This window comes from Chelonia mydas, chromosome 7, assembly GCF_015237465.2.
Source record: "Chelonia mydas isolate rCheMyd1 chromosome 7, rCheMyd1.pri.v2, whole genome shotgun sequence".
Lineage (NCBI taxonomy): Eukaryota > Metazoa > Chordata > Testudines > Cheloniidae > Chelonia > Chelonia mydas.
In genome coordinates this window covers 63,134,890-63,162,212 of record NC_057853.1, presented here as the reverse complement: position 1 = coordinate 63,162,212, position 27,323 = coordinate 63,134,890, and the positions used below count along the sequence as shown (strand labels likewise).

Sequence of the window (27,323 nt, the reverse complement as noted above, 5' to 3'; positions counted from 1 at the left end):
AGGATTTTTGGAAAAAAGTAAATGGGAGATGCTCTCATTTTTTCTGAGGGTAGGATCTGGTTCTTAGTCAAAAGTAGTTTGTAGAAAATGTAAATGGCCAGAGCTGGCTTTGAGAAAAAAGATATACCAAAAGAAAAACCCTTTCCCACCCAATAGTTTGTTATATAAAATACCTTTTATATGTTAATACTCTGTGTATATTAATAGCTCACAAAGATTACATCTTTGTGTTCCACTGCTCAGATACCGTGGTAATAGGTGCCTTAGGAATAGGAGATATCTGTACATACACACATACCCATACATATCCCAATACTTTAATATACAAAGAGTACAGCAGGTTTCCATGTCTAATTTATGCCAATTACTAGCCTTACCAGTCAAAAGGGCTGATTTAGTGGCAAGAACAATTTATTTCCCTCTGGATAGGTAGAAACAGTTGGACTCAGCTTCTTAAGAGCCTTTGTTCATGAACATCTGTGTTCAAACTCCTGTAGTTAACAGATGATGCTCACAGTAAAAAAAGGGAGATTAAGGCTTCCTGTAATGTCATTGTCAAATTTTGTGGACCTCTATGTAATCGTTATTGGGAGGGAAAGTGATCTAACTTCTTGTTACAGCACTTTATGCTACTATAAGATCTTTGTGTGACAAATGGCATTTTTCTGTTTCTGACATTATTTTGTAGCCAGCAACATACTTTGTTAGTCTTATCAGTTTCCAGAAGTGGTCAGGCAGTAAGATTTGCCTGGGCAGTTGTTGAATTGCACAAGCAAGTACATGTAACAAAATATTTATTGTTACAACTTAAAAACGCTTTTAGCCATGCAAGTTAATTTGAATATTAAGTACTGTAAATGTGAACTGTATACCGATGCTACTACACTATGCCACTTTCCAGCTGACAGGGAGCTAATTGTAGCTCTCTCAGACTCAACTATCTAGCCCCTGTATAAGTTAAAGCTCGTGGGCTGGGGTGGGGTCCAATCACAGTTTTAATTTACACCAGTGGAGAATTGGGCACAGCTTTGCTCTTGAATGGCTTCTCCGGCATGCTCTCCGACCTCAACACACACGTTCCCTTCACTTACAATGGGAGAAGTGGGATTTCCAGCATAGGAAGCTGCAGAGCCACCTCTACCAGCTTTGTGCTGGTCAGAAATTCTCTCTATATAAGGGGAATTCACTACTGCAATTTTCTCTCTGCTTGTGGTTCACTTTATGCAGCTTAAGCAGTACGGACAGGAAAATCTGGCTCTGTAATGTAGTGTCTAGTAGCCTCCCCTCATGTTGCATCTTTCTGCTTGGAGGTTTGATTTGTGGGAGTCTAAAGAACTCTGTTCTTTTACGATTATGTACTTGGCACCTTGTCCACTTAGTTTACTTAGTATACTGTCCATGTTTTCGACATTACTGTACAAGAATAGTGTACTAGGTACATTCATTGTACACAGTCCTAAGTACATAATTGTAAAAGGGTAAAGTTCTTTAAACTGGATAAACCCATAAAAGAAACACTCCAAGAAAAATATGTGAATCTCATTCCACAAGTTAATAGCATAAGGACGCATGTAACTTAGTATTCATTTAGATTTGAGTGATGAAAATGGAATGCAAATACTTCCTAGCTAAGAATTTTAGTTGGTTTTCCGTATGTTTTATTTTATAATTCTGATACTGCATTTAGGAAGATAGTTGATTGGGTGTTGGACTCAGTGGGGACACACTGGTGTAAAGGTGGTGCTTCCTGGAATGTATTAATAAATAATGGCTTTCACAGATTTTCACAATTATAGTGGTGTTTGTTAAAAAGTCAGTATTTGCCTTTCCACACATTTCCCGCTACATTTAAAATAGGAGATACTTTTGCTAACTGAGGTAATAATTGGCAAATATTGACTTTAGTATATCCATCTGTGTTTAGGGTTTTAATACTGGAAAGTACATTATCTAATGAATGTGCAGTACTGGCAACAGGAGTCCTATAGCTAAATTCCAACACAGATTTTAAAACTTGGCCCTAGATATCCACAATACAAAACAAGCACGTGTTTGGTTTTGAGTATTGTGCCCTTTACTAGTTAATTAAAAGTGATGCTGGTGCTGTCAACTTGCTAGAGTGATATATGAATGAGGGCGACTATTGTTAACCTTCACAATGGAAAGGTCTTGATAAGTGCTATATCTATAGCCAGTTGAGAAATTTTGTACGTTTTTAGCAAAAAGTCTCATGAAAGTCTTTTAGTCACAAAGTGTAGAATTTTGAAATGTTGGACCAATACTAGATATAGGATGATAATCACGAAGAAGTACTGAATCTTGACTTCTTTTCTTCCTGCAGACTGGTGTTTGCAAAGCTAAAGCTCTTAATGATAGCCATAGAATACAAGTCAGAAAAACGGGAAAGCAGGTACGTTAATGACTACAAAATTTGACAGCTTTTCAGTATGCACCATGGACAATTTGGTCTTTTCATTTTTTTTTCTGAATGAACATAGCTCTTTTTATGCACATGAAAGCATTTCAAAGCATAATTAATGTGGCATCACTTTACACCAGTTCACATAATACTGGCAGGCTCTGCCTCTCTCCCTCTCTTCACCTGAATTAACGTTACGTCAAATACTTTGTTGGAAGAAAGGCTGGTAGTTTTATGTACAACTTACTTTAATAAGTGTCACTTGGTATCAGTGAAACAAATGGCTTCCACCTTTCTTTTGCCCTGGCTGACCTCACAAGGGAGCCAATCTGCTCTAATCAGAAAAGTAGCTTATTTTACTGGAGTGTCAGGAATAAAAGATTGCAACAATCTCATGATAATATGCGCTGTATTTTGTACTGCATGCATTTCTCTGCATCACAGTTTTAAATGAATGAGATGAGAAAGCTACTTTTAGAATAAACATGGAAGGTTTGGACAGTATACATACAATCGACAGCTATAGATATGTATCATATATGTGTGTGAGAGTGTATAAATAATATGATTGAGCTGGGAAGGATTTGTTTTAGTTAGAAAATCCAAATATGCTAATTTTACCCTCCATCCAAAAATTGAAGGAAAAAATCTGTATAGCTAACAACAAAAATTTACAGACAGAAAAAGATTTGTTTTATTTTGTGTATGAGAGCTAAAAAGAGTCCCAGCTTAATGTGCATTGGTGTCAAAATTCTTTCTAATTTATCAATACCTCCATCTGTGCATTCACACCACATTCATTGTTACTTGAGATGGTGGTAAAACCTCCTGGTCTGTTACCAGTGTGCTCTAAAAGGGCATGATTTAAAGTAATTGTGGACTTACAAACTGTATTAATTATTTCTGAAATATGTTATCAACATACTGTAGACAAATCCATTACAACATTCTGTAGTAAAACTGTTAACATACGTAGAAATCTGTCATCATGTCTTTTTGGTAACTGATCACCTAAACCTAGGATGGACGTGTTGTTGAGTTTATACAGCCTTAGACCATATATACGCTACCACTTCTGTCGGCAGAATGTATGTTGCACAAGAGTGTGAAAAAACACACCCTTGTGCGACATAAGTTTCGCCAGCATAGGTGGTAGTGTGCACAGCATTATGATGGCAGGAGAGCTTCTCCCACCAACATAGTTACCACCGTTTGTTGCGGGTGGTTTAATTATGTCAACGGGCAAGCCCTCTCCTGTCGGCGTAGAGCGACTACACAAAAGATCTTACAGTGGCAACAGCTGCATTGGTACAGTGTAGATATAGCCTTAATCTTCACCTGAACAACCAGTTCACTTCTTAAACCATGTATCACAACTTTGGACATGTTTTTATATTTTTTAATTATTTGTTTAAAGAATGTTTAATCATCCCTAAATATCCATTTTTCTTATTAAAAAGAATCTATTAAAAAAGTCAGGGGGCATCCAAGACAGTCCGAATGTTTCCACTTGTTATGTGGATAGTTGAAATATAGCTCCCATTGAATGTTTGATTTTACATCCCTCTTTTTTTTACAGTCCTCTGACAAGTAATATGTGAAATGGTGTATGTGATGCTGGATTTTCTTTTTGTCTAATACCACTGCAGATTAAGGGGACCCTTCTTTTAAGTCAGAATTTTGAAATGTTTTCAACTCCTATTGGCTTATCTTAAAATAGATACCTTCCAATGAATAGCCTCATTCTGCATTAGCAGGTGTAAAGCGAACAGTTTATTGTTTTTATGTTTGATCAGTTTCATCCATTACTAGAAAGGACAATACAATAGAAACATTATTGGTAACTATTTACATGAAGTTCTTGGTTTATACTGCTTCTCAATAAGAATTCATACCCAAATCTTTGCTGTCATTGCTTCCATTCTCATTCTGTGACATAAGTGTTGATATTGTAGTTTTTCTTCAGTAATTTTGGAGAGCATCCATCTCCCATGTAGGTCAATGGGAGCCTTTCCACCAACTTCAGTGGGAGTTGGAATGGTCCTTATTCACAAGATGGTATAGAAAAGTCAAATAAAGTAACACAGCATGATAGAGCATCCACTTATATATATATATATATATATATTCATTACCTAATGTCACAAAAGTTAAAAGTTCATAGTAAAGAAATATGGTAGAAAGTGAGGACAATAGAATTTGTAGGAAAAAATAAAATACTAGTGAAGATGAGTGAACAGTTTTGAGACTGTGAGAGCACAGTATTTGTTGTAAACGTCCAACAGTAGAGAAATCCACTAGTTGGAGGGCCAGCTTTTGCTCTGCTAAACTAGTGCCAAAATAGTACTGTTGGTCTGATGAACTGTTTTAAGAATAATTACCTTGTGAACCACCATAACTAGAATATTTTCATTTCATTAGAAAGCTTGGAATAACCACTTCCCAGTGACATGTAACCTTAATTTATAGTTCTGCTTGTTCACGTGATCCTGGACCTCAGTATCACATACTTCTGATGCCGTCCTGCATTTCTACCATATACTTTGGCCCCAGTTAACCAGAGTATTTAAGAATGTGCTTAAAAATACCAGTAAATAATGAATGTAATAAATTAAATGAAAGCTATGCTTTAAAACCAGATGAAGTCCCATTGACTTTAATGGGATCTCAAAGTTAAGCATGTGTTTAAGAGCATTGCTGAAGTGGAACATGTTAATCTAACCAGAAATGTAATCGTAGAAACCATTCATTTCTTACTTTTTAGGGTTTCTTGAGAATATTGGCTCCTAGAGTCATGCCCAAACTGAAGCAGAGAGATTAGAAAGCAAGACAGTGATCAGAATAACCGGATTTTAAGCATGGGGAGTCAGTTTATTGCATTCATTATTCATCAGTATTTTTTGTTGCTATTGATTGTGGTGAAAATATCAGACCTTTTCCTCCAATTCTAATGTCTTCAGCATTTAACTGGTCCTTAATTGGTAGTTCCTCTTCAATGTGAATAGGGAAGCTGCCTATACCATGGAACTTGAAGCCAGCTTCTCACAGTTCTTGGGCAAGGGGTCCACAGTGGAGGTGTACATATTAACTTTCCTCCTTGTTTTGTGAAACTTTTAAGAGGTTCTCCATAGTTCACATTCGATGGCAACAAAAATGTTCAGAGAAAAAAATCTTTAACTAGATGCCCTTGCTTCGACAACCAGTATAGCATGATGTTCCTGAGTCTGGAAACATTTTGAAGCTCCAGTACCAATTTTTTCAGGGCCAGTGAAAGGTTACTTCTTTGAGTAGCGTCCCTGTGGGTGCTCCACTTCAGGTGTGCATGTACCCCTGAAATTTTATCAGAAATTTTTGGTAGCAGTGCCTGTTCAGCCCATGCATACATCCTACACACACTTGTGCCCCATACCGAGGCTATATAGGGCTTCACAGGCAAACCACACTCTGTTTCTTTTAAACCTCCTTCAGGCACAGACAGAATTTAGTGTGCACCTGTTTCCTGTTTTATTAGTATTCTTAACATTAATAGTTCTTAGTAGTAGTAGGTTTAGTATCTTATAGATGTTGGAACGTTTGTTCGCATTTGTTTTTCTCTTTTCTTTAAAAAAAATATATATACATATTTTTGTTTGTTTGTTTTTCCCCTCTATTGAGGGGCCCTAAAATTTCTTCTTCTGTCTGGGGTGTTGATCTCCCTGGGGTTTAAAAGGTGCCTCTCTTGTCAAGAAGTAATCCCCATCAGTGACGGGTACTCCCAGTGCATTTGTTGTTTGAGAGATGCCCATATTCCCAGCAAGTACAAGATCTACACTTCTTTTAAGGAAAGGTCCCAAAAAACAGGGAAATAAAGTATAGGCTCTTAATAATGGAGCTAACTTTAAGACTGGCTTCTGACCAGATGCAGAAAACCCACCTGTACAAGCTGTTAGTGCCCTGTCGACATTGAGATTACAGTCACTGAGAGCTTCCAAGGTGAAGATGGCATCAAAACCCTGGTCTCTGACAAGCTCTATGAGCGAGGTACCAACAACTGCACTGGTGGTACCAAGAGTTTCCCACTCTAACATGAAGGAGGGGATAAGAGGAGAAAAACAGCAAGTTCCTCCTTGAAGAAGATTCAGTCACTGGAGGCCCTGAGATGGCTGCTTGTGAGGCTCTGAGCACTTCAGGTACCATGAAGCACTTCAACTAAGTCCCATACTACAGCGGTAAAGGCCTCAGCACCAAAGACTACTATTACCAAGAAAATGGCTTCAGTGGAATCCACCATCTCCTTGGTACTCACATCAATGCCTTGGACAATGGCATCTAGAATGTCATCAGTGCCTGTATCAAGTTCTGTTGTGCTCCTGGTATCACAGACATTCTGGTACCCGAATGAGCCTGAGTCTCCACTCCTTGTGATTTCTGGACACCTCTCCGTACTGAGGTCTGCTGAGTCACTGACTGCTCATGTTTCTGTGAGACCTACATCTTTCCTAACTTCTACTATCCATGAAGAGGGGTTGCCACCTCTCATACAATATGTGGAGGAGCATTCTGACTCAGACTCTGAACTTTCAGTTCAGGGCTCTCCACTTTATTTCAGAAGACATTATTCCCTGATGCAGATGCAACAAAGCAGGATATCAGACCCCTGCCTACAAATATTTGGGATGACCATTGTTGGATATCTTCCCCCACCATGGCTTTTGGTTCCCCTGACTGGCCTTACTGAGTGGCAGGCTGTCTAAAGTGGTTCACGACCATAAGTGCCAACCCATGGAGAGACTGTCAGAAACAGGGCAGATACCCCAAACTGTTCGTATGTTCTATAATTCAATATCCCCAACCCGGTAACAAATGTGAACTGAAGCGCTATAATAGTCCTATCATGGAATCACAAATAGACTGAAATGCCCAGGAGGACTATCTTGCAACTGAGGCAAGCTAGACTTTGTAATAGTTGGTTGCTATATACCAAAGATCACTAAAGATTCAGGTGGCTTCCATTCCCAAGAGAGCAGTCACTTACCTCAAGTCAATTTGTACATCAGATCTGACATCAGACAATGCTTGTAGCCAATCCTATAGTAAACTAACTAACGATTTATTAATTAGGAAAAAGAAATACAGGTTAAAGCAGACAAACAAATATACACAAATGAGTTACAGTCTGTGGTTCGAAAAGCTTACAGAATTGTAGCAATCTGTCAGCACTGAATGTCTTTTAGGGCTAATCCAGGTTCACTCTGGGGGTCTCTGCTTCTGTTTCATAGCTCCAGCCCTGTCAAAGTTCAAAAAGCAAAAGAGATGAAAAATTTTCTTGTTCACTATCTTTATGTCCTCCTTCCAGAATCAAAGCTGATGGGATGAGCCTTTTTCCATGTAGACCTCTACATGGGTGTGAAGGGGCAATTAACAAAGTCTTTGTATCATGATGTCCCACAATGGCCCATTTAGTTTTGATGGCCTTTTTAATCAGCAGGAGACAATCTCATCTGACAGATCGATGGTTTCAGGGCAACCATTTTTTACAGTTATAAAGCAAAAACTTAAATCATGTGTTAAAGATATTATAAATGAGATTAATGCATGCAGCAATTTACAAGCATTTCATAAAATCTAAACACTAAACATAATGTTATAAGTTCAGTATCCATACTGACACACAGGCGAAAAGAGTGGTTTACAGCAATGAATTTCAGTCCTTGACAAGAGCTGGCACCTGGTTTGCCAGTGTCACACTGGGATCCTCGGGCAATGTACCACCAGCTATTTCAAGGGACCATGATTCCCAGGAACACAGAATCCCTTGTTCCTGGATACTACCCATCCATCCTCTCCACTCTGAGCCAAAGGAGACCTTGAAGGAGCAAGAGGCAAGGGCAGAGAAGGAGTTCCCCCCCGCCCCTCACAAATATTTCTTTGTCATCACCTGATGAGGCAGTAATGCCACAACTGCCTTCATTAGCCGAAAGACTTTAGGCAATTCCAGGACCTGATGAAAACAGGTTGCTGACACCCTGCAAATTCCCCTGGAAGAAGTCCAGGGTTCCCAGCACAGGCTTTTGGACATATAGCACAGTTCTACCGCAGCACAGGCATCACTGCCAATTAATGAAGCCCTTTCTGAGCCAGCCAAAACTCCAGCAATGCCCCCCACCCATGCAAGTGGGCTGATAAAAAAAATACTACTTTCTGACCAGGGATTCTGAATTTTTATTTTCTTGCCCAGTACCAAATTCTCTGGTAGTGGACACAGTCAATGAAAGGGGCAGACAATATACCCCAAAAGCCCAAGTGGGCCCTTTTATGATAAGGGCCAGAAATGTCTAGACCTTTTTGGTTGTAAAAGCTACTTATCAGCAACCTCACAGTTCAGGCTACCGAACCACCAGGTGCTGAGGTCAAAATCTGACTATCTGAACTACCTGACCATTTGCCACAGGAACACTGAGAACAGTTTGAGCAGCATGATAAAGGATGTGTCCGCTCTTTGCAAAAATATCACTGCAGGCTTCACTTGATACAATGGACCCTACAGCTGGATCTATTTTCGCAGCAGTAGTGATAAGACAAGCTTCCTGGTTTCAGTTGTCTAGATTCCTGTGGGAAGTACAATCTATAGTGGAAGGTTTACCTTTCAATGGCCACAAGCTCTTTGCAGACTCCACAGATGACTCGCTTCATACCTAAAGGACTTTAGGGCCACACTTTAGGTCTTTGGGGATATACACACCTGAAAATAAGAGAAAATTTAGCAGATCTCAGTCAGCACAGAGACCTCACACTGTTCGATTTTTCCACCTTCCATAGGCCACTATAACCACTAGCTAAGACACTGATATTTTCAAAGAAGCCGCCTACAACTACATTGACTGTTTAATCCCATCAACATCATCCATATGCCAATTTTGATGGTTTGGTCAAGAGTCTAAACCACCCACTGACCAGAATTTCTCAGGTGCTCTGCCTCTCTCTACTCCATTGACTATGGGAGGCTATAACGATGAACAAATGGGTATTGGAGGCCATTACATTGGGTTATACTATCCAATTTACCTTAATCCCTCCTCCCACACCCCTTCCCTGTCCCTCTTCATGGACCCCTCTTACGATCAATTACTGACAAAGGAGATCTCATTGCTCCTAAGTCTAGGAGACATAGAACCAGTTGCACTTCAACACAGGATAAAAGGTTTCATTCAATATATTTTCTGATACCTAAGAAGAACAGGGATTGGAGGCTGATACTAGATCTCAGACCATTGAACAAGCATGTCAGACATCTGAAATTCAGAATGGTGTCCCTAGTAGCTATAATTCCCTCGCTGGAATTTGGGGACTGATTTGTGACCCTCAACTTCAAAGACGCTTATTTCCACATAACGATTAATCCCACTCAAAAAAGATTTCTTCATTTCACAGTCACAATTATTACCAGTATCGGGCCCTACCCTTTGGCCTGTCTTCCACCCCAAAGGGTGTTCTCAAAGATCACGGTGGTCGTAGCTGCCTACCTCCATCATCTAGGAATAAGTCTTTCCCTACCTCAACAACTGGCTCCTCGAGGGACAATGATATCAGGAGGCTTGGTTGACAGTTCAAACAACAACTTTACTATTCCAAAGTCTAGGCCTGCAGATAAATCTTGAGACATCAATTTTGACCTTACACAGCAAATTCTCTTTATAGGAGAATTTTTAGATTTGATAATGGGCAGAATTTATCTCCCTCTCGACAAGTTCCTTGCTCTAAAGGACCTTATCTAAAGAGTGCAGCTGAGCCTTCAAGTTTCAGCAAGGACATATCTGCAACTGCTGGGACACATTGCAGCTTGCATTTTTGTGACACAAGTTGCATCCTTGATGTCTCCTGGAGAGGCATAGAACACTTTATGTACCCAACAAACACAGTCTGAACAAACAAATATCTGTATCCAGCTGGCTCCTTCAGTCAGACACCTGGTGGCAGAATCTTTCCAAGGTTTGTGCAGGAATCCTGTTCAATCAGAATCCCCCTATCATTGTGTTAACATCAGATGCTTCCCTCTTGGGATGGGGAGCACATTTAGGTCCTTACATAGACCAATGGAAATGGTCATGACAGGAACAATGCTTACTCATCAATACATTGGAGTTAAAAGTGGTCAGAACTGCTTGCCTTCACTTTCTTCCCCTACTCAAAAACAAGTCCATGAAGGTCATGACAGACAATGTAGCTTTCATGTATTATATCAGTCATCAGCGGGGTGTGTGCTCCCCCGACACTGAACTGAAGCGATAAAGCTGGAACTGGTGCATAGCCAATCAGATAATCATCTCGGCTTCTTACCTTCCGGAAACACAAAACAACATGGCAGAGGACCTTAGCAGACATTTCTCCCTAAATTACAAATGGGAGTTGGATTCTTGAGTCTTCAAAAAAAAATCCTAGCTTGAGAATGTCCACAGGTTGACCTTTTTGTCATGGCAGCCAACACACAGTACAAGAAATTCTGTTGCAGAGAGGCACTTGATCCCCAATCTCTAGGAGACATTCTCCTTATTACATGGACAAAAAGCCTTTTTTATGCATATCCTCCAACTCCATTGCCACTGAAGGTCCTCATCAAGATCAAGTAGGACCAAGCCAAGATCATTTTGATTGTGCAAACTTGGCAAAGACAAGTTTGGTTTCTTACCTCATTAAACTCACCTCTTGCCCTGCATGGTGGCTCCCAATCAAACCTCGACTATTGTCTCAGGATGCAGGTCAGACGCTTCATCCCAATCTGAACATTCTGCAACTACAAACATGGTTCCTCAGTGGTTTTCCACGAGAGGCCACCTGTTCATCGGAAGTACAAAATGTACTTTTAAATAGCAGAAAGGGGTTTACCAGACTCACTTATCTTCAGAAAGGGAGAAGATATAATCTTTGGTGCATCTGGTGCCATCTTTCACCTATCTAGTCATTTTGTTCCACAATCTTGAATTACCTGTTGGAAGTGAAAATTTGAGGTCTTTCTGGGGTTCCATCCAAATTCATTTAGTGGCAATAACAGCTTTCCATGTGCCAGTAGTCGGTTTCTTAATATTCGGTCAGCTGAGCAGAGCAAGATTCCTGAAAGTCTTTGAGTCTTTTTCTGCAGATTACAGCCCCGACACTGCTTTGGGATCTCAACCTGGTTCTTAACCATCTCATGAAACAGCCCTTTGAGCCACTGGCTACGTGCTCACTATTACATCTGTCTATGGAGTTGGCCTTTTTGGTGGCCATCACTTCTGCTTGAAGGTTTGCAGAGATGGGGGCTTTAATTGCAGGCCCTCCGTTTACTGTGTTCTCCAGGGGGAAGCTATCGTTAGGACTCCATCCAAAGTTTTACCTAAGGTTTCTGCTGAGTTTCACATTAACCAAACTAGTCACCTTTTGTTTTGTTTTGTTTTTTCCCGAAGCCACATTGGCCTACCCAGGAGTCTATCTTCCATACATTAGATGTTAAGAGGGCATTAGCCTTTTACTTCAACAGAACTATGCCATTCAAGAAGACCCATAGACTCTTTGTTTCTATTGCAGATGGGTCAAGGGGGAGCCTCTGTTTCCACTCATTGATTTTCTGTACGGATTTCTATATGCATTATTGCCTCTTATTGTTTTGCTGAGGTTCTGCCTCCCCTACAAGAGACTGTGTGCTCTACTAGATCATAGTCTATGTTGGCAGTCCACTCAAAGACATTCCAGTTGCTGAAATCTGCAAGGCTGCAATGTGGACATTGGTGCATATGTTTTCTGCCCATTGTGTCTTGGTTCACACTGCAAGATCAGATGCTGCAGTAGGTCACGCAATTCCTTCTTCACCAATGGACTCTGTTCCAAAACTCCCACCTCCTTAAGGGGTTACTGCTAGGGCGGGGTGGCCAACCTGAGCCTGAGAAGGAGCCAGAATTTACCAATGTACATTGCCAAAGTGCCACAGTAATACGTCAGCAGACCCCCATCAGCTCCCACCCCCTTCCCCGCTTCCAGCACTTCTCACCCACCGGCAGCCCCGCTGATTTTAGTGCCTCCCCCTCCCTCCCACTCCCTCCCCACACCTCCCGATCAGCTGTTTCATCGCGTGCAGGAGGCTCTGGGAGGGAGGGGAAAGGAGCAAGGGCACGGCAGGCTCAGGGGAAGGGGTGGAGTGGGGGCAGGGCCTGTAGCAGAGCCGGGGTTGAGCAGTGAGCACCCCCTGGCACATTGGAAAGTTGGCGCCTGTAGCTCCAGCCCTGGAGTCGATGCCTATACAAGGAGCCGCATATTAACTTCTGAAGAGCCGCATGTGGCTCCGGAGCCATAGGTTGGCCACCCCTGTGCTAGGGAGTCACCTGAAGTGGAGCACTCACAGGCATGCTACTTGAAGGAGAAGAAGAATTTACACAGCTTGTGTAGTAACACGAGTTCTTTGAGATTTGTGTCCCTGTGGCTGCTCCACTACCCACCCTCCTTCCCCTCTGCTTCGGAGCTACCTCTGTGGGACTTTGCAGTAGAGAAGGAAATGAGGGCAGTTCACTCATGCGGCCTTATATAGCCTCGTTACAGGGTACAAGGATGTGCGGGGCTCATATGCAGGCCAAACGGGTACTGCTACCAAAAATCTCTGCTTAAAGGTGCACGGGCGCATGCACACCTGAAGTGGAGCACACACAGGGACCCATGTCAAAGAATTACTCACTCTGTGCAGTGACTGGAAGCTCTCTTTGTGTACTAGTCCGGCACAACAAACCAGATGACAACATTTTTTGTCCCTGATTTCCATTATTATTTTTAATAATACATGTTATTTATCTGTTTTTATAAGCAAATTATATACCTGTTCCTATGGTTGCACAGAAAAACTCCCTTTGAAGTCAGTGATAGTTTTCCTGTGCAAGAACCATAGGATGAGACATACTACTGTAAGCAGTTTTAAGAGACACATAGTGAAATCCTGGCCCCACTGTAATCAACAGCAAAGCTCCCATTGACTTCAGTACAGCCACAATTTCAGCCATAGTGTAAACATCCATTTCCCTAAGCAATCATTTGCTGTGTACATATTTCATGATCCTTTTTTACCTTTGTTTCTTATTTTTTCACACTGAAATTTAAAGATGTATTTTATTTCATGAAGAATATGATTAAATTCTCTTTTTTAAATGAAGATCTTTAAAAAGGCTTTTCTTAAAAAAAAAAAAAAAAGAAACCCAATAGTTTATGCAAATCCAACTATAAATAATACAGCCATATACACATGGTGAATATAAAATATAATTTATGAAACAAAAATGGTGAAACTATATAGACCATATTTTATGCTTCTTACAAATTCTTCATAATAAATCTAATGCATAATTATATTTTACCTTATGGAATTTGAAAAGTCACATAAAAACTGAACCTAACTGTAATATATTAAGAGATTGCTCAATTTAAAAATTTGATCCTGATTTGAAATCCACTACCATAGATCCGTGCACCTGTGCAGAATCTTACGTAAGTAAATGGAATTCCCTAGAGGTGCACTCTAGCTGATTCCACTAAATCTGAGTTAGCTGCTAGTGTATTTGAAATAACGTATTCTACTCTTGGGCAAATAATCCTGGATACGTTTGGTGTTAACATGCTTGAGAAACACTTCTTTAGATTTACTGTTGTTTCTATGATGTAGCCCCAAGGTTTATTTCTGAAATACTATTTCTCTAACCAGTTGCAGAAACGCATCATCTCATGTGTTAAAAAAAATTAGTCCAAAGGGGCATGTAGAGAATCTGTCTGAGATCATGACAGAAAAAAAGTTATTGAATATTCAGAAACCACATCAGTGCAAATTGCAAAGACACACACAGAATCCCCATCCTAATCTCTCAATGCCATTTGGAGTCCCCCCCCCCCCTTTTTTTTTTTCTTCCTGCAAGAGTAAGCAAGAATGAAGGCCTAACCAACATTCTTCCCTCATGCACCCTATGTTTTACTCCTCTGTTAAATATTCTCTTTGTCTCTCCATTTATTTGTCCTCATTCTCAGCAGAAAAACCTTTTTTTAATGTTATGGTCATTGAAGAATTTTCAATAAAGGGTTTTTTTGCTTTTGTTTTCTTGTCAGTTGATTTCTTATCGAAGTGTTTGATTTGCAATTTTTTTCTTGTCGTTTGCAGAAGCCGAAAGCGGTATGCCCTCTTCGTTACCTTTCCTTCCAACCTCAACCCTACCTTCACTCCTTCTAACTTCAGGACTAATTCCTTGCCAAGAACTCAGGAAGATAACACCTTTGTCTATCTTTCTCTCTATATATGTACATATATATATATATATATATATATATTCATGTGTCTATGTGTGTGTGTATATATATATATATATATGCATATTTATATATGAGCCCCCAATTTCAAAGAGGAGAGAAATAGAATCATTTTGTTTCTTTATTGGTTCTTGTGACTCATGCACTAACTTCTTTGCAGGAATTATAAAATTAAATATAAGCGTTAGACTTTTATTTTGTCGTGGAACCATTGATGTATCCAATTATTACATTTGGAAATCAAACTCGGTCTGCTGTTCACCGTCCTTTTTTTTTCTTTTTGTTAATTTGTTTTGTATTGTGACATGTCCTCTGTGTCTACCAGTCTGTGTGCTGCCATTTTATCTCCATATTTACAACCTTATTAATAGCCTCTCTTCCCACAGAGTCTTTCTGTAAAATACAAGTTTTTACAATACAATACTTTGTGCTCTTGTAGTTTTGCCTCCCATTAACAATGACCAAATGCCTGATTTTTTTGCATTGCTGATCCAGATTAATTCTAATACAGTACTCATTAAAGTTACCGTACTGTTCCAGTGAAGTACCTAGAGGTAGTTTATGCTGTATGTTCCTATTCATTTTGTTACATGAGCTTTTATTGAAACAACTCAAATGAAAGAGTTTGCTTTGTTTGTTTTTTCTTTGTGTTGGCATGTTTTGCATATTCTTTTAATAACCACGTTACAGGCCTCATCTCTAGCCTACATTCCATTTTGTTGTTTTTGGTTTGAAAGAAATAAACAGGGCGGGTCCTACCACATCCCTATTTTTTAACAACTTATCACAGTCTGACTCTTTGTGGTGTTCTTTGGAGACTTCTCATTGTCAAGACATATTTCAGTTTCCTACTTAATCACATACTCCAACCTTAATTTCCGCATTTGTTCTGTCGTGTGTGTTCTGTGTGTTGTGCTTATTTTCTTTATAGTCTTACACTACTGGGCTTTTTGAGTCGATGTGTGAAAAGAGAGGTGGCTTCCTGTCAGTTTGGCATATTGATATGATCCAACTGCAGAGAAGTTACTGCAACACAGCATCTTCAAGGATCTGCAGTTGTTGCACCTCTACTTGGTTTCTTGCTTTTGAGTGTATTTACCTTGTGGTGAAGGCATGCTGATTCTGGCATGTTGAGCAGTGTGAAAAAGTGTGGTACGAAGTGCAGCTGCTTGCTCCCAGAATAAAATGCATTATGCTGCTGAATTCATTTATTTCCATTGTATTCCTAGTTGATTCACATCTTAAACCAAAAACACTAATTGAACTATTTTCCAGTGTATTCATTTCAGTGCAATTATTGAACTAGTTAGTGCTAGCACATCCCTGGTAAAGTACCTTATGCACGCATGGCACACTTAGTAGTCATTAAGAACTTAATTCCTGGGAGCAACATTTTGTGATTCTGTTTGCTTGTAGTAGCTAAGCTTTCATATACTGTAGCATGTAATGTTGCAATGTGTCTTTTGCCTTGTATCCTTTTTAGTGTCATAATAGAATTTTCTATGTATAGCTATATGGAATTTGTACTCATGTCAGTCATAGAGCCCAGAAGAAAGAAGCAATGCCTATGAGTTACAAGCGGTGTGCAGCTGGTATTCACACAGATCCCACGCGCTGGTTTGTGCACCTACCCTCACACGTGCTTTCAAAATATATTCTGAAAAGCCATAATGGTTCAAATTAAATCTATAATTTATAGTTGTTTTCATGACATGGCACAATTAAGGAGGCCATTGCACTAATATTGTGCATTTCATCTGGGCACAGCATGAACCAGTATAAAATGGTAGCTGTGTTTATATGTGTGATAGCTATAGTCAATAACATCCCATTATCTCGTTTCAGTTAATATGAGTATTATAATATGACTATTATAATATGTGACTGATGAATATATTAGAGTTACTATTTTAGTTGCATGGGGAATGGTACAGTACATCTACCACAAGGTTTAAACCAGAGTTGTCATGGCCTTTTGTCATTGATTTAGTTCAAAGTTTGCCATTTTTGCTTCATTGAGTTAAAAAATGGACCCATATTTTTAGACTGGGATCAATGGCAGTTAGGAGCGTATCTGAAAAATATGAAGAGGAATATCGCTGGGTCAGAACAGGTCCCTTGGCATGGATCTCCACAAGTGTTGTGTTATTTATTTATGTGTACATATTACATGTTACACTGTGAGGTTAGATATCAGCAATTCGGGATTGAATTTTCAGAAGTGCATAAGTCACTTAGAAGAATAAATCCCATTTTCCAAAGCTTCTAAGTTACTTAGTGCTTTTGCAAATTTATCCTAATGAAAGTAAAACATAAAGTGCTAATAACACTGTAGAATGAGACATAGTTTGGCTCATGCTGTGGGAGTTTCCCAACAAAGCTCTACCAATACACCTCCATCCTGACCTACATCATCCCTTTGTCTTCCAGTCTTGGGGCTCCACACAAGGTTCCTGTAAAGGTGCCTTGCCTTGATCTGCTGTCTTCTCTGCTATTTCCATCCTGGTTTCCATCTTCCAATGCATCTTAAACTAATTCCTGTCCTGTGTCATCCCTGGTAATGGAGTTTGAGGTCTTTCCTGAACAAATCTGACAGTCACACCAGACTTGGAGGTAGCTTTGTGATATGGAACCATTGCCCAGGCTAGGGACCCAAACTTCTGTTCATTTGTGATCTGAGCAGAGGTTTCACTTGGGCAAAAGGCCAACAAATGAATGCACTATAACACATTCTTTTTCATAAATTCATTTTCAATAACTATATGCAAACTAATATATAGAACTCAATAGAACTGCAGACAACAAATCTTATGGTTCACTTTTTCTATGAGTGAGACTGAAGATAGCTGGACAGTATGGGAAGATAGAAAAAGTTTTCTCTTCCTTCTCAAATGTGTGAAAGAGGGTTTTTTAATATATTCTAATAGCATAACAAAAAATTATCTCATAGTAAGCTTTCTACCAAGTCAAGTAATTGAAAGAAACTATTCTCACCAAAAAGTGGCTGGTCACTTTTTCACAATGATAATTTGTAAACTGAAATTCAGGCCATCCCATGCCTGGCGTAGACATCAGACAATGTGACAGTAGTAAAGATGAGCACCCCAAGAAAGTCTCACAGATAGTTATAAAAGCAGTACTAGATTTTGATACCTGTAGAGAAGGCATTTATACAAGAAACAATATCATGCAAACATACTGTATTTAATATTTTATGCAAATCACTGTATTGACACACTGTGTAACCAGTCCTATCCACGTAAAGTGAGAGGTAATATATGCATGGCTCATGGTCTGTTACTGTGACTGTGAGCTATTAGGATATTTTCTGGTGAGTTTCTACTTAGATACTGGCAGTGGATGGTTTGTACATTTAAAACACCAAAACAGAAACTGTGTGGTTCTCAATATAACACCCCAGAAGCTACTCTCAGATATCTCCTTCTCATGTAGGTACTTGTAGACCACAACCAAGTCATGTCTTAACCTTCTCTTGGAAAAACTAAATAGACTGAACAGTACACGGTATTCCAGTAATATTCTCACTACCCTATCCATTTCCCTCCTTGATAGTCTCCTGCTTGTATATCCAAGTATTGTTCTAGCCCTCTTAACTACTGCATCACACTGGGAGTTCCTGTCATGACTCTAAATCCTTTAGAGAGTCACTGCGTTCAAGGATATACTTCCTCATCTTGTAAATGTGACCTACATTCTCTGTTGCTAGATTTATGACCTTGCATTTGGCTGTATTAAAATGCAGGTTATTCAAAGTGACCCAGATTATACTAGAGCAAAAGTTTTCAAACTATGGTCTGTGGGCCACAGAGAAATTGCTTGTGGTCCATGGAGAATTGACTGGTCACATGGTACTGCCTCCTTCTCCCTATTTTCGATGGCTAAATTGCATTAAACCGCAGCTAAAAATACATTAAATATTTTTCTAATATTTGTTTTCTATGTAAAGATCCAACAACAGCTGCTACATGACCCACACGTTTATGAATGGTAGGGCAGGTTGTCCATGAGAGAATCTTTGTATTGAGATGTGGTCCATGTTGTGAAAAAAATTGAGATTCCCTATGCCAGAGGAATATACTCCTGAAAGTGAGGTCTGCCAAAGAAGCTACATATCAGAAGTGTTCTAGCTAGCTGCTTCTTCATTAGAGCTGAAGCTAACCTAACCTGGAAATATAATAAAATAGGGAAATTCGATTCTCTCTTTAAAAGTTCAAAATTATATAACGTTCCTTGTCTGATTTAATAGGTTGGTATTAGATTAAAAAATGATCAAATGACTTTGCGATATCAGTGTATATTTGGAAAAATCAGGAGATGTTCATTTTTCATAGCATTGTTCCAGTGCATGGCGTACAATGCATTTCATAGTTTGTTCCATTCACTGCTATTCACTCTGTGTAAAAGACTAGGGATACCTAAGGGAGATGTTGAGACTAGATGAAGTTCTGGTAGAAGTCTTCCTCTTCTAGAGCCCCAAGATTACTATACCACACCATCTTCTCTTCTGTTGAGACACAAAGTAATTCAAAAAGTTGGTATTATCATGGGCTTGTTATTCAGATACATGTCGCTGTGATGATGATTAAGTTATTGTGAAGTTCCCAGGTTCTTTTTTTCCCAAGTCTCTCAAAAATCTTTTACCCCTTACCTACTTGAATCAATCCTTAGCATCACTAGCCTGAGCTATGTTTTGATAGCTTTTTGAAGATAGCAGTCCCATCAGAAGTACCTTCTGTTAGTTGCTTTTATAAGCCATGCAAACTGGGTAGAACTTGCTTGTGAGTAGCTGATGCTTGTATTGCCTGTACGTCAGAGTGTGAGAATAAAATCAAATGTGCATGAGCCTCTGCTGTTATTTATTGTTAATAACACTGATAAGACAGATTTCTTCTTATTCCCATCACATACACAGTCACAAATCCTTATTTTGTGGTTATGACCTAGTGCAGTACAAGATCTTCTGTCAGATATGAAATCAATTTGTGTGAGTTAGTATTACACATATATATTAAAGGTGAAACTGGCCACCTAAAGTTAAGTTTCCCTGGAACTTCCCATTAGAAGACCCTGTTTTCAGGTGCTTGTCACCTTGATAAATTTTTACTGTTTGGGAGAAAATTTTCTATACTGGGTGTCTGCCTCAGGCTGATCAATTTCCAAGAATGAGATTAAGGAAAAAAATATGTTCTTTTGCTCATTAAAAACATTTTTACAGCCATTTCATCTAGCATCGCCATGCTTTGGAACAAGGGCTTGATATTTGTTATAGGGTTTACTAATGTGTCAGGGGTATACCTTTCACTCTTTCTTTGAAAAAACACACAGATTTATTAACATTTGAAAAATCCATTTGCACATGGTCAGTAGAGATTTGTTACCATTTGGCAGCTGAATTCTGAGATTATTCCATCTGCACTGAGCGTGCTCCATCCCAGGATTGTCAGGGCTATGTAGGACTTTCCCTGAATTGCTTCTTTTGGCTTCTGTGGCTTCTTTGACACTGGATACCAGTACTGAGGGCAGGCAAAATGTCACTCTTGTGTTCTTATTGCCCCCCTCCCCCTCTCCCATTGCTGGCATCCTGGCAGTATGGAGGAGTAAGCAACCTGACTCAAATGCAGAGGGGCCAAGAACTTGATGTTGCAGGGAGGAGAGATGTTTAGGATAAGGAACCTTGGGTGGGAAGGCTGGGAGTGGGGAAGAACGAGTGGGGCTGGCTGGGCAAGCAGACTGTGACTGAGATGAAGAGTGTGGGAGTTGGAGACTGGGACCGGCTAGGATGAGGAGTTAAGGGCAAAACTAAGACGAGCTGTGAGGAAGAGATAGGACAGGGACAGGCTTGAGAGGGTGGGCAGAATGGGTCAGGTTTGGGTGGGACAGGAGAAGAAAGGTCTGTGACCACAAGGGAACACTTCCCTCCAGAATCTGGAATAGAACCCATGATTTCTGAGTCTCAACATTTTTTGTGTTAGCAAATATCTGTGAAACCCAACCACTGGCAAAGTGTGTGTCTCATCCACCTCTAGTGGATGACAACTTACGTTTGCTGTCAGTTTCTCTGTTAGCTTGAGTAGCAGAGGTCTGTGCGGTAGTTCTAAAGGTTCCAGCCTTGCAGGTGTCAATATGATTCCATGTGATGGAATTTCTGATTTTTTCAGTTTGCCTTTTTAAAACCTAGAAAATTGTATTAACCCCTCAGACCTCCCAAGTTAAAAAAAACATTGAAGTTGCTAAGTCAAGCTCTCAGCAATGAGGAAATGTCAGATTTAAGGTTGCTTGTGGATCTTTAATTCGGTCCCCTTGTGCATATGTATTATGATACGGTCTTTAATTACCTACTTTTTTCAGGACCTCTTGCCTCTTTCATTGCAGAGGATGGACTGTATTTTAGCAACAAATTGCAGTTGTGTAGTGATGGAGGCTATTGTCTGTAGGATCTAAGCCTCGTTTGTTGCAGAAGTAGGAGCTGTGTCGTTAATGAGGCAACGGTGACTTTGTACATATAAAGTGCTATAAAATGCTAAGTACTCTGAAAAATCAGGCTGTTTAGGAAGTACTCAGATACTATAGTGCTGAAAAACCCATGAGCCAATGAATAACTCTGTATATAGAGCAGGGTTTCCTGCACAGGGCCACAGGTCGAGCAATAAGGATAAAACAAACTATTGAATAGCTTTTTGTTCACTGAGCATCATCCATCCTATGCAGTGAATGAGGGAGGGGTCCTGAGCTACAAATAATATGTGATCGTGACAATGAGGACTGTATCATAAAACATATGCACAAGGGGCTGAATTAAGGTCGCACAGGCAGCCTTAAATCTGACATTACCTAACTTCTAAATGCTGATTTTGCAAGCTTAATATTCTTGTCACGTAGGACTTTTAACGTGTAGAGATATATGTGTGTGTGTATAAGTATATGTGCAGATGCACCCGCACAAGTACATACACATTCAGTATATAAAATACAGTATATGAAAATGTTCTGCATTTGACGAAAACATTCTATACTTACCAGCATTATCCAACTCAACAATTTATCAGTAACTAAGAGTATCTAAACATTTGATCCTATATTTTTTCCCAAATAATAAGGCTACAAATCTTTAGCATTGCATGTACTTGCAATGTTAGCACCTTATGTCCATTCATATATACATCTTATCTCTTGCTACTTTGGCATCTTTCCTAAAAGTCAGTGTCTAATAAGCCTGAAAACATCATAGTTTCTTTTAGTCCTTGTGTACTGTAAGTCTTGCATATGTACTCTTATTACTCTTTAACTTACAAAGGTTAAACTTGACCGAAAAACAAAAAAAAGGTGAAACATTTGACAAGCTTTAGTAAGCGTTTTGTCAAGTTAAGAGCTTAGTTCTATTACACTTCAAAGTAAAACAAGATGAAGAATAATTATGGCTACCTGGTACCTTATAATACTGCCTGAACCAAAAATACTCTGGTGCTAAATCTTTGACAATACAGCAGATATGTTACACATAAGCAGAGATCAACACACACCATGTTAACTTACAATTTCCTCCATCAAACTGACTTGCAGTCACTCTGTTAGGGTGGCTGGATTATTTTGTTTTCTTCCAGGGGCTGCATAGCAATGGTTTTTTAAAAATGTTATATTAATTTTATGTTTTCCTCAGTAATAATGACTGGTTGTCTTGTACCATTCCCCTTGAGTGTATGTGTGTATTTATTATATTACGTATAATAATATAATATATACAGAGAGGGGTCCCATTATTTCTCATTTCAAAAGAAATTGGCACAAAGATGTTTAAAATGGTTTAATTTGACAAATGACTCTTTGTACTGGTATCAAGTGGTGGTTTCCTTGGAGGATCTCTTCCCTTTTCACCATATCATGAACTTTTCCATCAGCCTGAATAATAGCGCAAGAAAGCTAAACTGCTCCGCTTCACATATGGTTTTTCTGAGATGCTTTTTTTGCTTTGTTTTGGTAAAAGATGCTAATTATTTGATGGCTAGAACAGTAGTGACTTAAGAGCTGAAATGGTGATATGATTTTAAGGGAAGATACATGGTAGTTACAAATTTAAGTTCTGTAATGATACCCATTGTTGATGATTAAGCGGTGATCTGATTGGAAATGTCAAAGAAGAAAATGACTTCAAATTTCCTTATAGCCTTTCCTAACTAGTGGGTCCCCTAGAATAAAACAAAAATAGAGCATTTTGGAGCACTCAATTAGAAGTGATATAAACTCATAGCTTTGTCTTTTTGTTTGTTTGTGTTTTATTGAGCAGTATATTAATCAATCCTGGAAACCATGTCAAGATTCAAGAAGGTACTTTAGGATTCTTCATTGCAAGTGATGCCAAAGAAGTGAAAAGGTAATTTGTTTATTGCATCTCTTTAATTAAAAAATGCAGTCTCTTCCTTTGTTTTATTCTTTACATTTAGAGCTTTGCCCCAACTCCCATAGAAGTGAGCAAAAGGATTCACATTTCTTCAGTGGGGGTTGAATTGGACCAAATTCTGCCTTCAGTATGTACATGCCTCTCTTTTTGGACTCTTTCCCATGGCGAAAAAACTTTAACTGAAATAAAATGACATAATAATTTTGCAGAACCTATGAAAAAGAACCAAAGAGAGAAAAGTTAAGTTAGCGGGGTTTTTAATCTCAAAAAACCCACTTTGGCTATGGGCCAGTTTATCTACTGTTGTAACGTAATTGACCCTAATTGAGTTATTTGAGCAGATAATGGGGTCCCTAGTTTTGGCCTAAGATTTAGGTGTTCAGAGAAATTCTTTTATATAGGGTCAGTTTCATCAACCTCAACAAATATTTGTTGTGGGCAAACTCAGCAGTGTTCATTCAGCATTACATTGATGGTATGACATCCCCTTGTTACTATTCTTGATCAGAACTATATACTATGTAGGCACATAATAATGAATCAAACTAAAACAGACCAGTACTTCCCATCCAATGTGGGCTACTTTACCTGTTTAGCAGACTAAGAACTTGGCTGTATCAGTGAGATTAGGGTTTGGATTAATTCAAGCTACAGTTATACAAGAAAACTTTGGTCTCATGCCTAGCAGCCACCAAGGGGTGTCATTATTAGACCCCAGTGCACACCCAATGTCTCGTGATTATGAAGTCTTTAGAAAGATAAAGCGATGTCAGAAAATAATTTCTAAGATAAAGAAATAACTTTTAAAAACATTTGGAAGATAAATACATTTTTAAAAAGCTAAAAAAGTAATTTGTTGCCTGGTCATCCCTCTCAAACGTGTGTTACTCCAAAATGAAAAAGAAGACACTCCAATGTGCAAGAAATAGAGTTGGCTGCAATTATTATTTTTTAAATCATGTTGAACTTGAGATCAAGAATCAGATTGTTATCTCAGAACTAGCCACCTTCTCCCTCCATAACCATTCCATCTTTTAGGCCATAAAGACTTTCTTCCAAGGTGCAGCTGTGCCCATCCAAACAGTAGGAAGCTGTCTCCCAGAACCATCATCCCCTCTTCAGCCATATTGTGTTAGTCAATCCACAAGGGCAGGTCCCATATCTGTAAACAGTACAGAAGTCGAACCTCCTCCTCCTCCTCCTGCTTTTACCACAGATTCCTGGATTCTTGCAGATTTACCTGCTCTGATTCTGGCTCATAGATATCAGGCCAGTGAGCACCTGTTAAACTCCAGGGCCCCTTCCATCCAGCTGCAACATGTCAGAATTATTATAAACATTCCAACCTCCAGCTGCCTGCAAACAAAAACCCAGTTCTGCCAAATGATACCTATGGGTTCCATCAATGTCAAATGGCACAGAAGTGATGCACTGAGAGAGGTGAAAATCACCCCTTAACTAAGCCTACTCTGCCGAAGAAGGAACATTCTTTTCCAACTCCAAAGCTAGCAGTCTCTGCAAGCCAGGGAATACCACCTACCCCCAGCAAAGTGACTCTATCTGCTCCTTCCCAAATAAACATTCCCCAACAGCCAAGCCAAGCCAACCACCGAGGGAGAAGGGGCACCTCCTCTGGTCTCCCTCCCCTTGTAGCTGGCCTCTAATGGAATGTCTCCTAATTTTCACAGGTGCCAGTGAGAGTAGAATTAGGCCCTTTGTGTCTCCTTCCTGATCTGTAAAATGGACAGAGTAATACTGAGGTATCTCAAAGGGATGACATGCAGATTGTTCAGTGTTATACTAGTGCTGCATATCCCAAGAGCTAAATTATTGATTTAAGCCCCAGCCCTGCAAGAGGCACATGACTCCAACAGATGCTCACAGTTTCCTCATCTCCCTTACACCAATTTTAGACTGAGGTAAGCATGTCGACGTCAGTCTTGTTACCCCTCAAAAGGGCACTACGTGCATTCTTGCCGGTGTAACGTGGTGGCCTGCCCTTGGGCTGGAGAGCCTGGGGCTAAGCCATGCCTGATCACACCTGAGGGGAATCAAGCAGTCCCAGGCTAAAAGATAGCAGGAAGCTGCAGTAGGAGGGGGCTGAGAGAATAACTGAGCCTGACATTAAGCAAAAGAAAGCTGTCCAGACAGTGGTCCTGGGAGACACCATGCCCAAGAAGCAGGGCGGAGTCTGACAGACAGACCCTTTGGGAGCAAGGGGCTGTGCCAAGCTGAAACTGGGATAAAGACAAGTATGAGTTGTTCTGTTTTTCAAAGACTTAGCGTTATTTTGGCCTGCTGGGTGAGCGATGGACTGGGGCTGCGGCCTGTGTGTACTTACAAGTCTAAATAAGTGAGACCCCTTTTGGGGATTGTTTGAACTTTTTGAACTGGAAGAGTTCTTAAAGGGTCCTGAAGAGGTGGAAACACAGGCAGGGTGCTGCTGAGCAATCTCTGGCCCAAAGAGAGAGACAGGAGGTAGCTGCCCTTGCTACAGCTGGGCCCTGCTGTTTCTCATCTCCAGCACCACCTTTGTGAAAGCTATTACTGTGGGCAGGAGCTCCAGCAGCCTGTGAGCCCAGCAGGAAGTTCTTGTTCTCTCTCTTGTCTCTCTCCCTTCCCATGTGCACAAGGCTATTCACATGGTAGCACCAAGACACTAACCTGTGTATTTACAAAGTGTTGTAGCCATGCAGTTCCCCATTGAAATTAATGGAGACCGCACCGAGAAAAACCTGGCATGGTATTTTTGAAATGACAGAAGTTGAAAAGTGAAGATATATTGAGAGTAAATTTACTCAGCGCTTTTAAATCAATTTCCATCCGTGACAATAGCAAGTTGAAGCAGAAGCTCTGACTTGCCTTTTCCAGAAGTGTTTGGCCAGAAGTATGCATGGTTGCTGCCTCTCTTCACATATTCCCTAGCCATTCTGTACAAAGCAGATCTTGATCAGATGTGCTTCAGCTAATGCAGCCATTTATGAACATTGTCAATTTCACCTTTGTAACTTGATGAATCAGAGTCAGAAAAATTGTTCCAAAATTGAGAGAAACTTAATCCCCCTCTGTGAATTATCTGCCTTTGTTTTCAAACAAGTGGTGGATGGTTTAATGGGATCTGAATGGCAATAAAAAAGATTCTAGGAGAGTAAAAAACAGGATTTTTACCTAAGTACAATAAAACAAAAGTAAACATATGTGTTATACTTGTAGCTCAAATTAAATGTTTTTGTTTATGTTTTATGTGCTTTTAGAGATGCTGGCAAGTCTTTTAGGTTAGAACTATACCATATTGCAATGCATATTTAACACTGTTTATGCACCATAATTTGTAGTAGAGTAATTTTGTATATTGCTAAAACTATGATTTTTTATGTTTTTTTAAATAATAGGTACATATTACACACCTTTATGTTAAGGATTTATTGAAGAGAATAGCTGTGTATAAAATGTTGAGTGCTAATAATGTGTCATAGATACAATATGAGTGATGTCTTTATCATTCTTTATCCACTTACATTTTATTATGCAGTATGGAAATCCATTTGTTTTTTAATTCTTTAATCAATATGGTAATTTCATTTTTAAAAGCGTCTGCGTCACCTATTCTTGGTCTTGCACCTAGGGTATGCTTGCACTGCAATCTGCAGTGTGACTGGAGCATGGGTAGACATACATAAGATAGCTTTCCTCATGCTAGCACAGCTAAAAATAGCAGTATAGGGGCGGCAGGCTTCAGTGCAGACTAGCAACATGGGTCCCTGGCATGCTTATACAGCCCCGGCTAAGGCTCATACCTCTGTATCTACATTGCTGTTTTTAGCCATCCAGTGTGGGTATGTCTATGCAAACATCGATCACACCTCGTATTGCAGTGTAGACATACCCAGAGAGTATCATGCGTAGCAAATACTAGGGCCCTAATTCTGCATTGGGATCTGGCAGTGTGGCTCCCACACCTGTGCAGTGTTCGTCTAAACTTGTAGGGATTTGGGGAAGGGTCTGTGATAAAAGATCCTGCTTCAGAAGTTGGATCTAGAGCTGGACTAAGTGTCTGAAGGGGGAACTGCAAAAACTGGAGAGGAAATTTTGGCCAACAGAAAGAGTAGGAAAATCCAACAGTTAGGAGAGGGGTGACTCCCTGGAGTCCACATGGTCCATAGAAGAGTAGAGACTGCCACTCCTGAGTCCCAGTCCTATCTC

At 39.8% G+C, this 27,323-nt stretch overlaps 1 protein-coding gene across 41 annotated transcripts in view; it reads left to right on the top strand.

The window, feature by feature from the left end:
- Positions 1 to 27,323, top strand: part of KCNMA1 (potassium calcium-activated channel subfamily M alpha 1) — an 835,052-nt gene that overhangs the window by 671,223 nt on the left and 136,506 nt on the right. For 21 of the 41 annotated variants that reach the window (XM_037904234.2, XM_043551022.1, XM_043551029.1 and 18 more), the window contains exons 16-18: positions 2,342 to 2,410; positions 14,559 to 14,570; positions 23,007 to 23,093. In XM_037904234.2, the coding sequence (XP_037760162.2) occupies positions 2,342 to 2,410; positions 14,559 to 14,570; positions 23,007 to 23,093 (168 nt within the window). The remainder of the gene's footprint in view (positions 1 to 2,341; positions 2,411 to 14,558; positions 14,571 to 23,006; positions 23,094 to 27,323) is intronic. The other 20 variants (XM_043551031.1, XM_043551030.1, XM_043551023.1 and 17 more) reach the window with 1 other exon arrangement.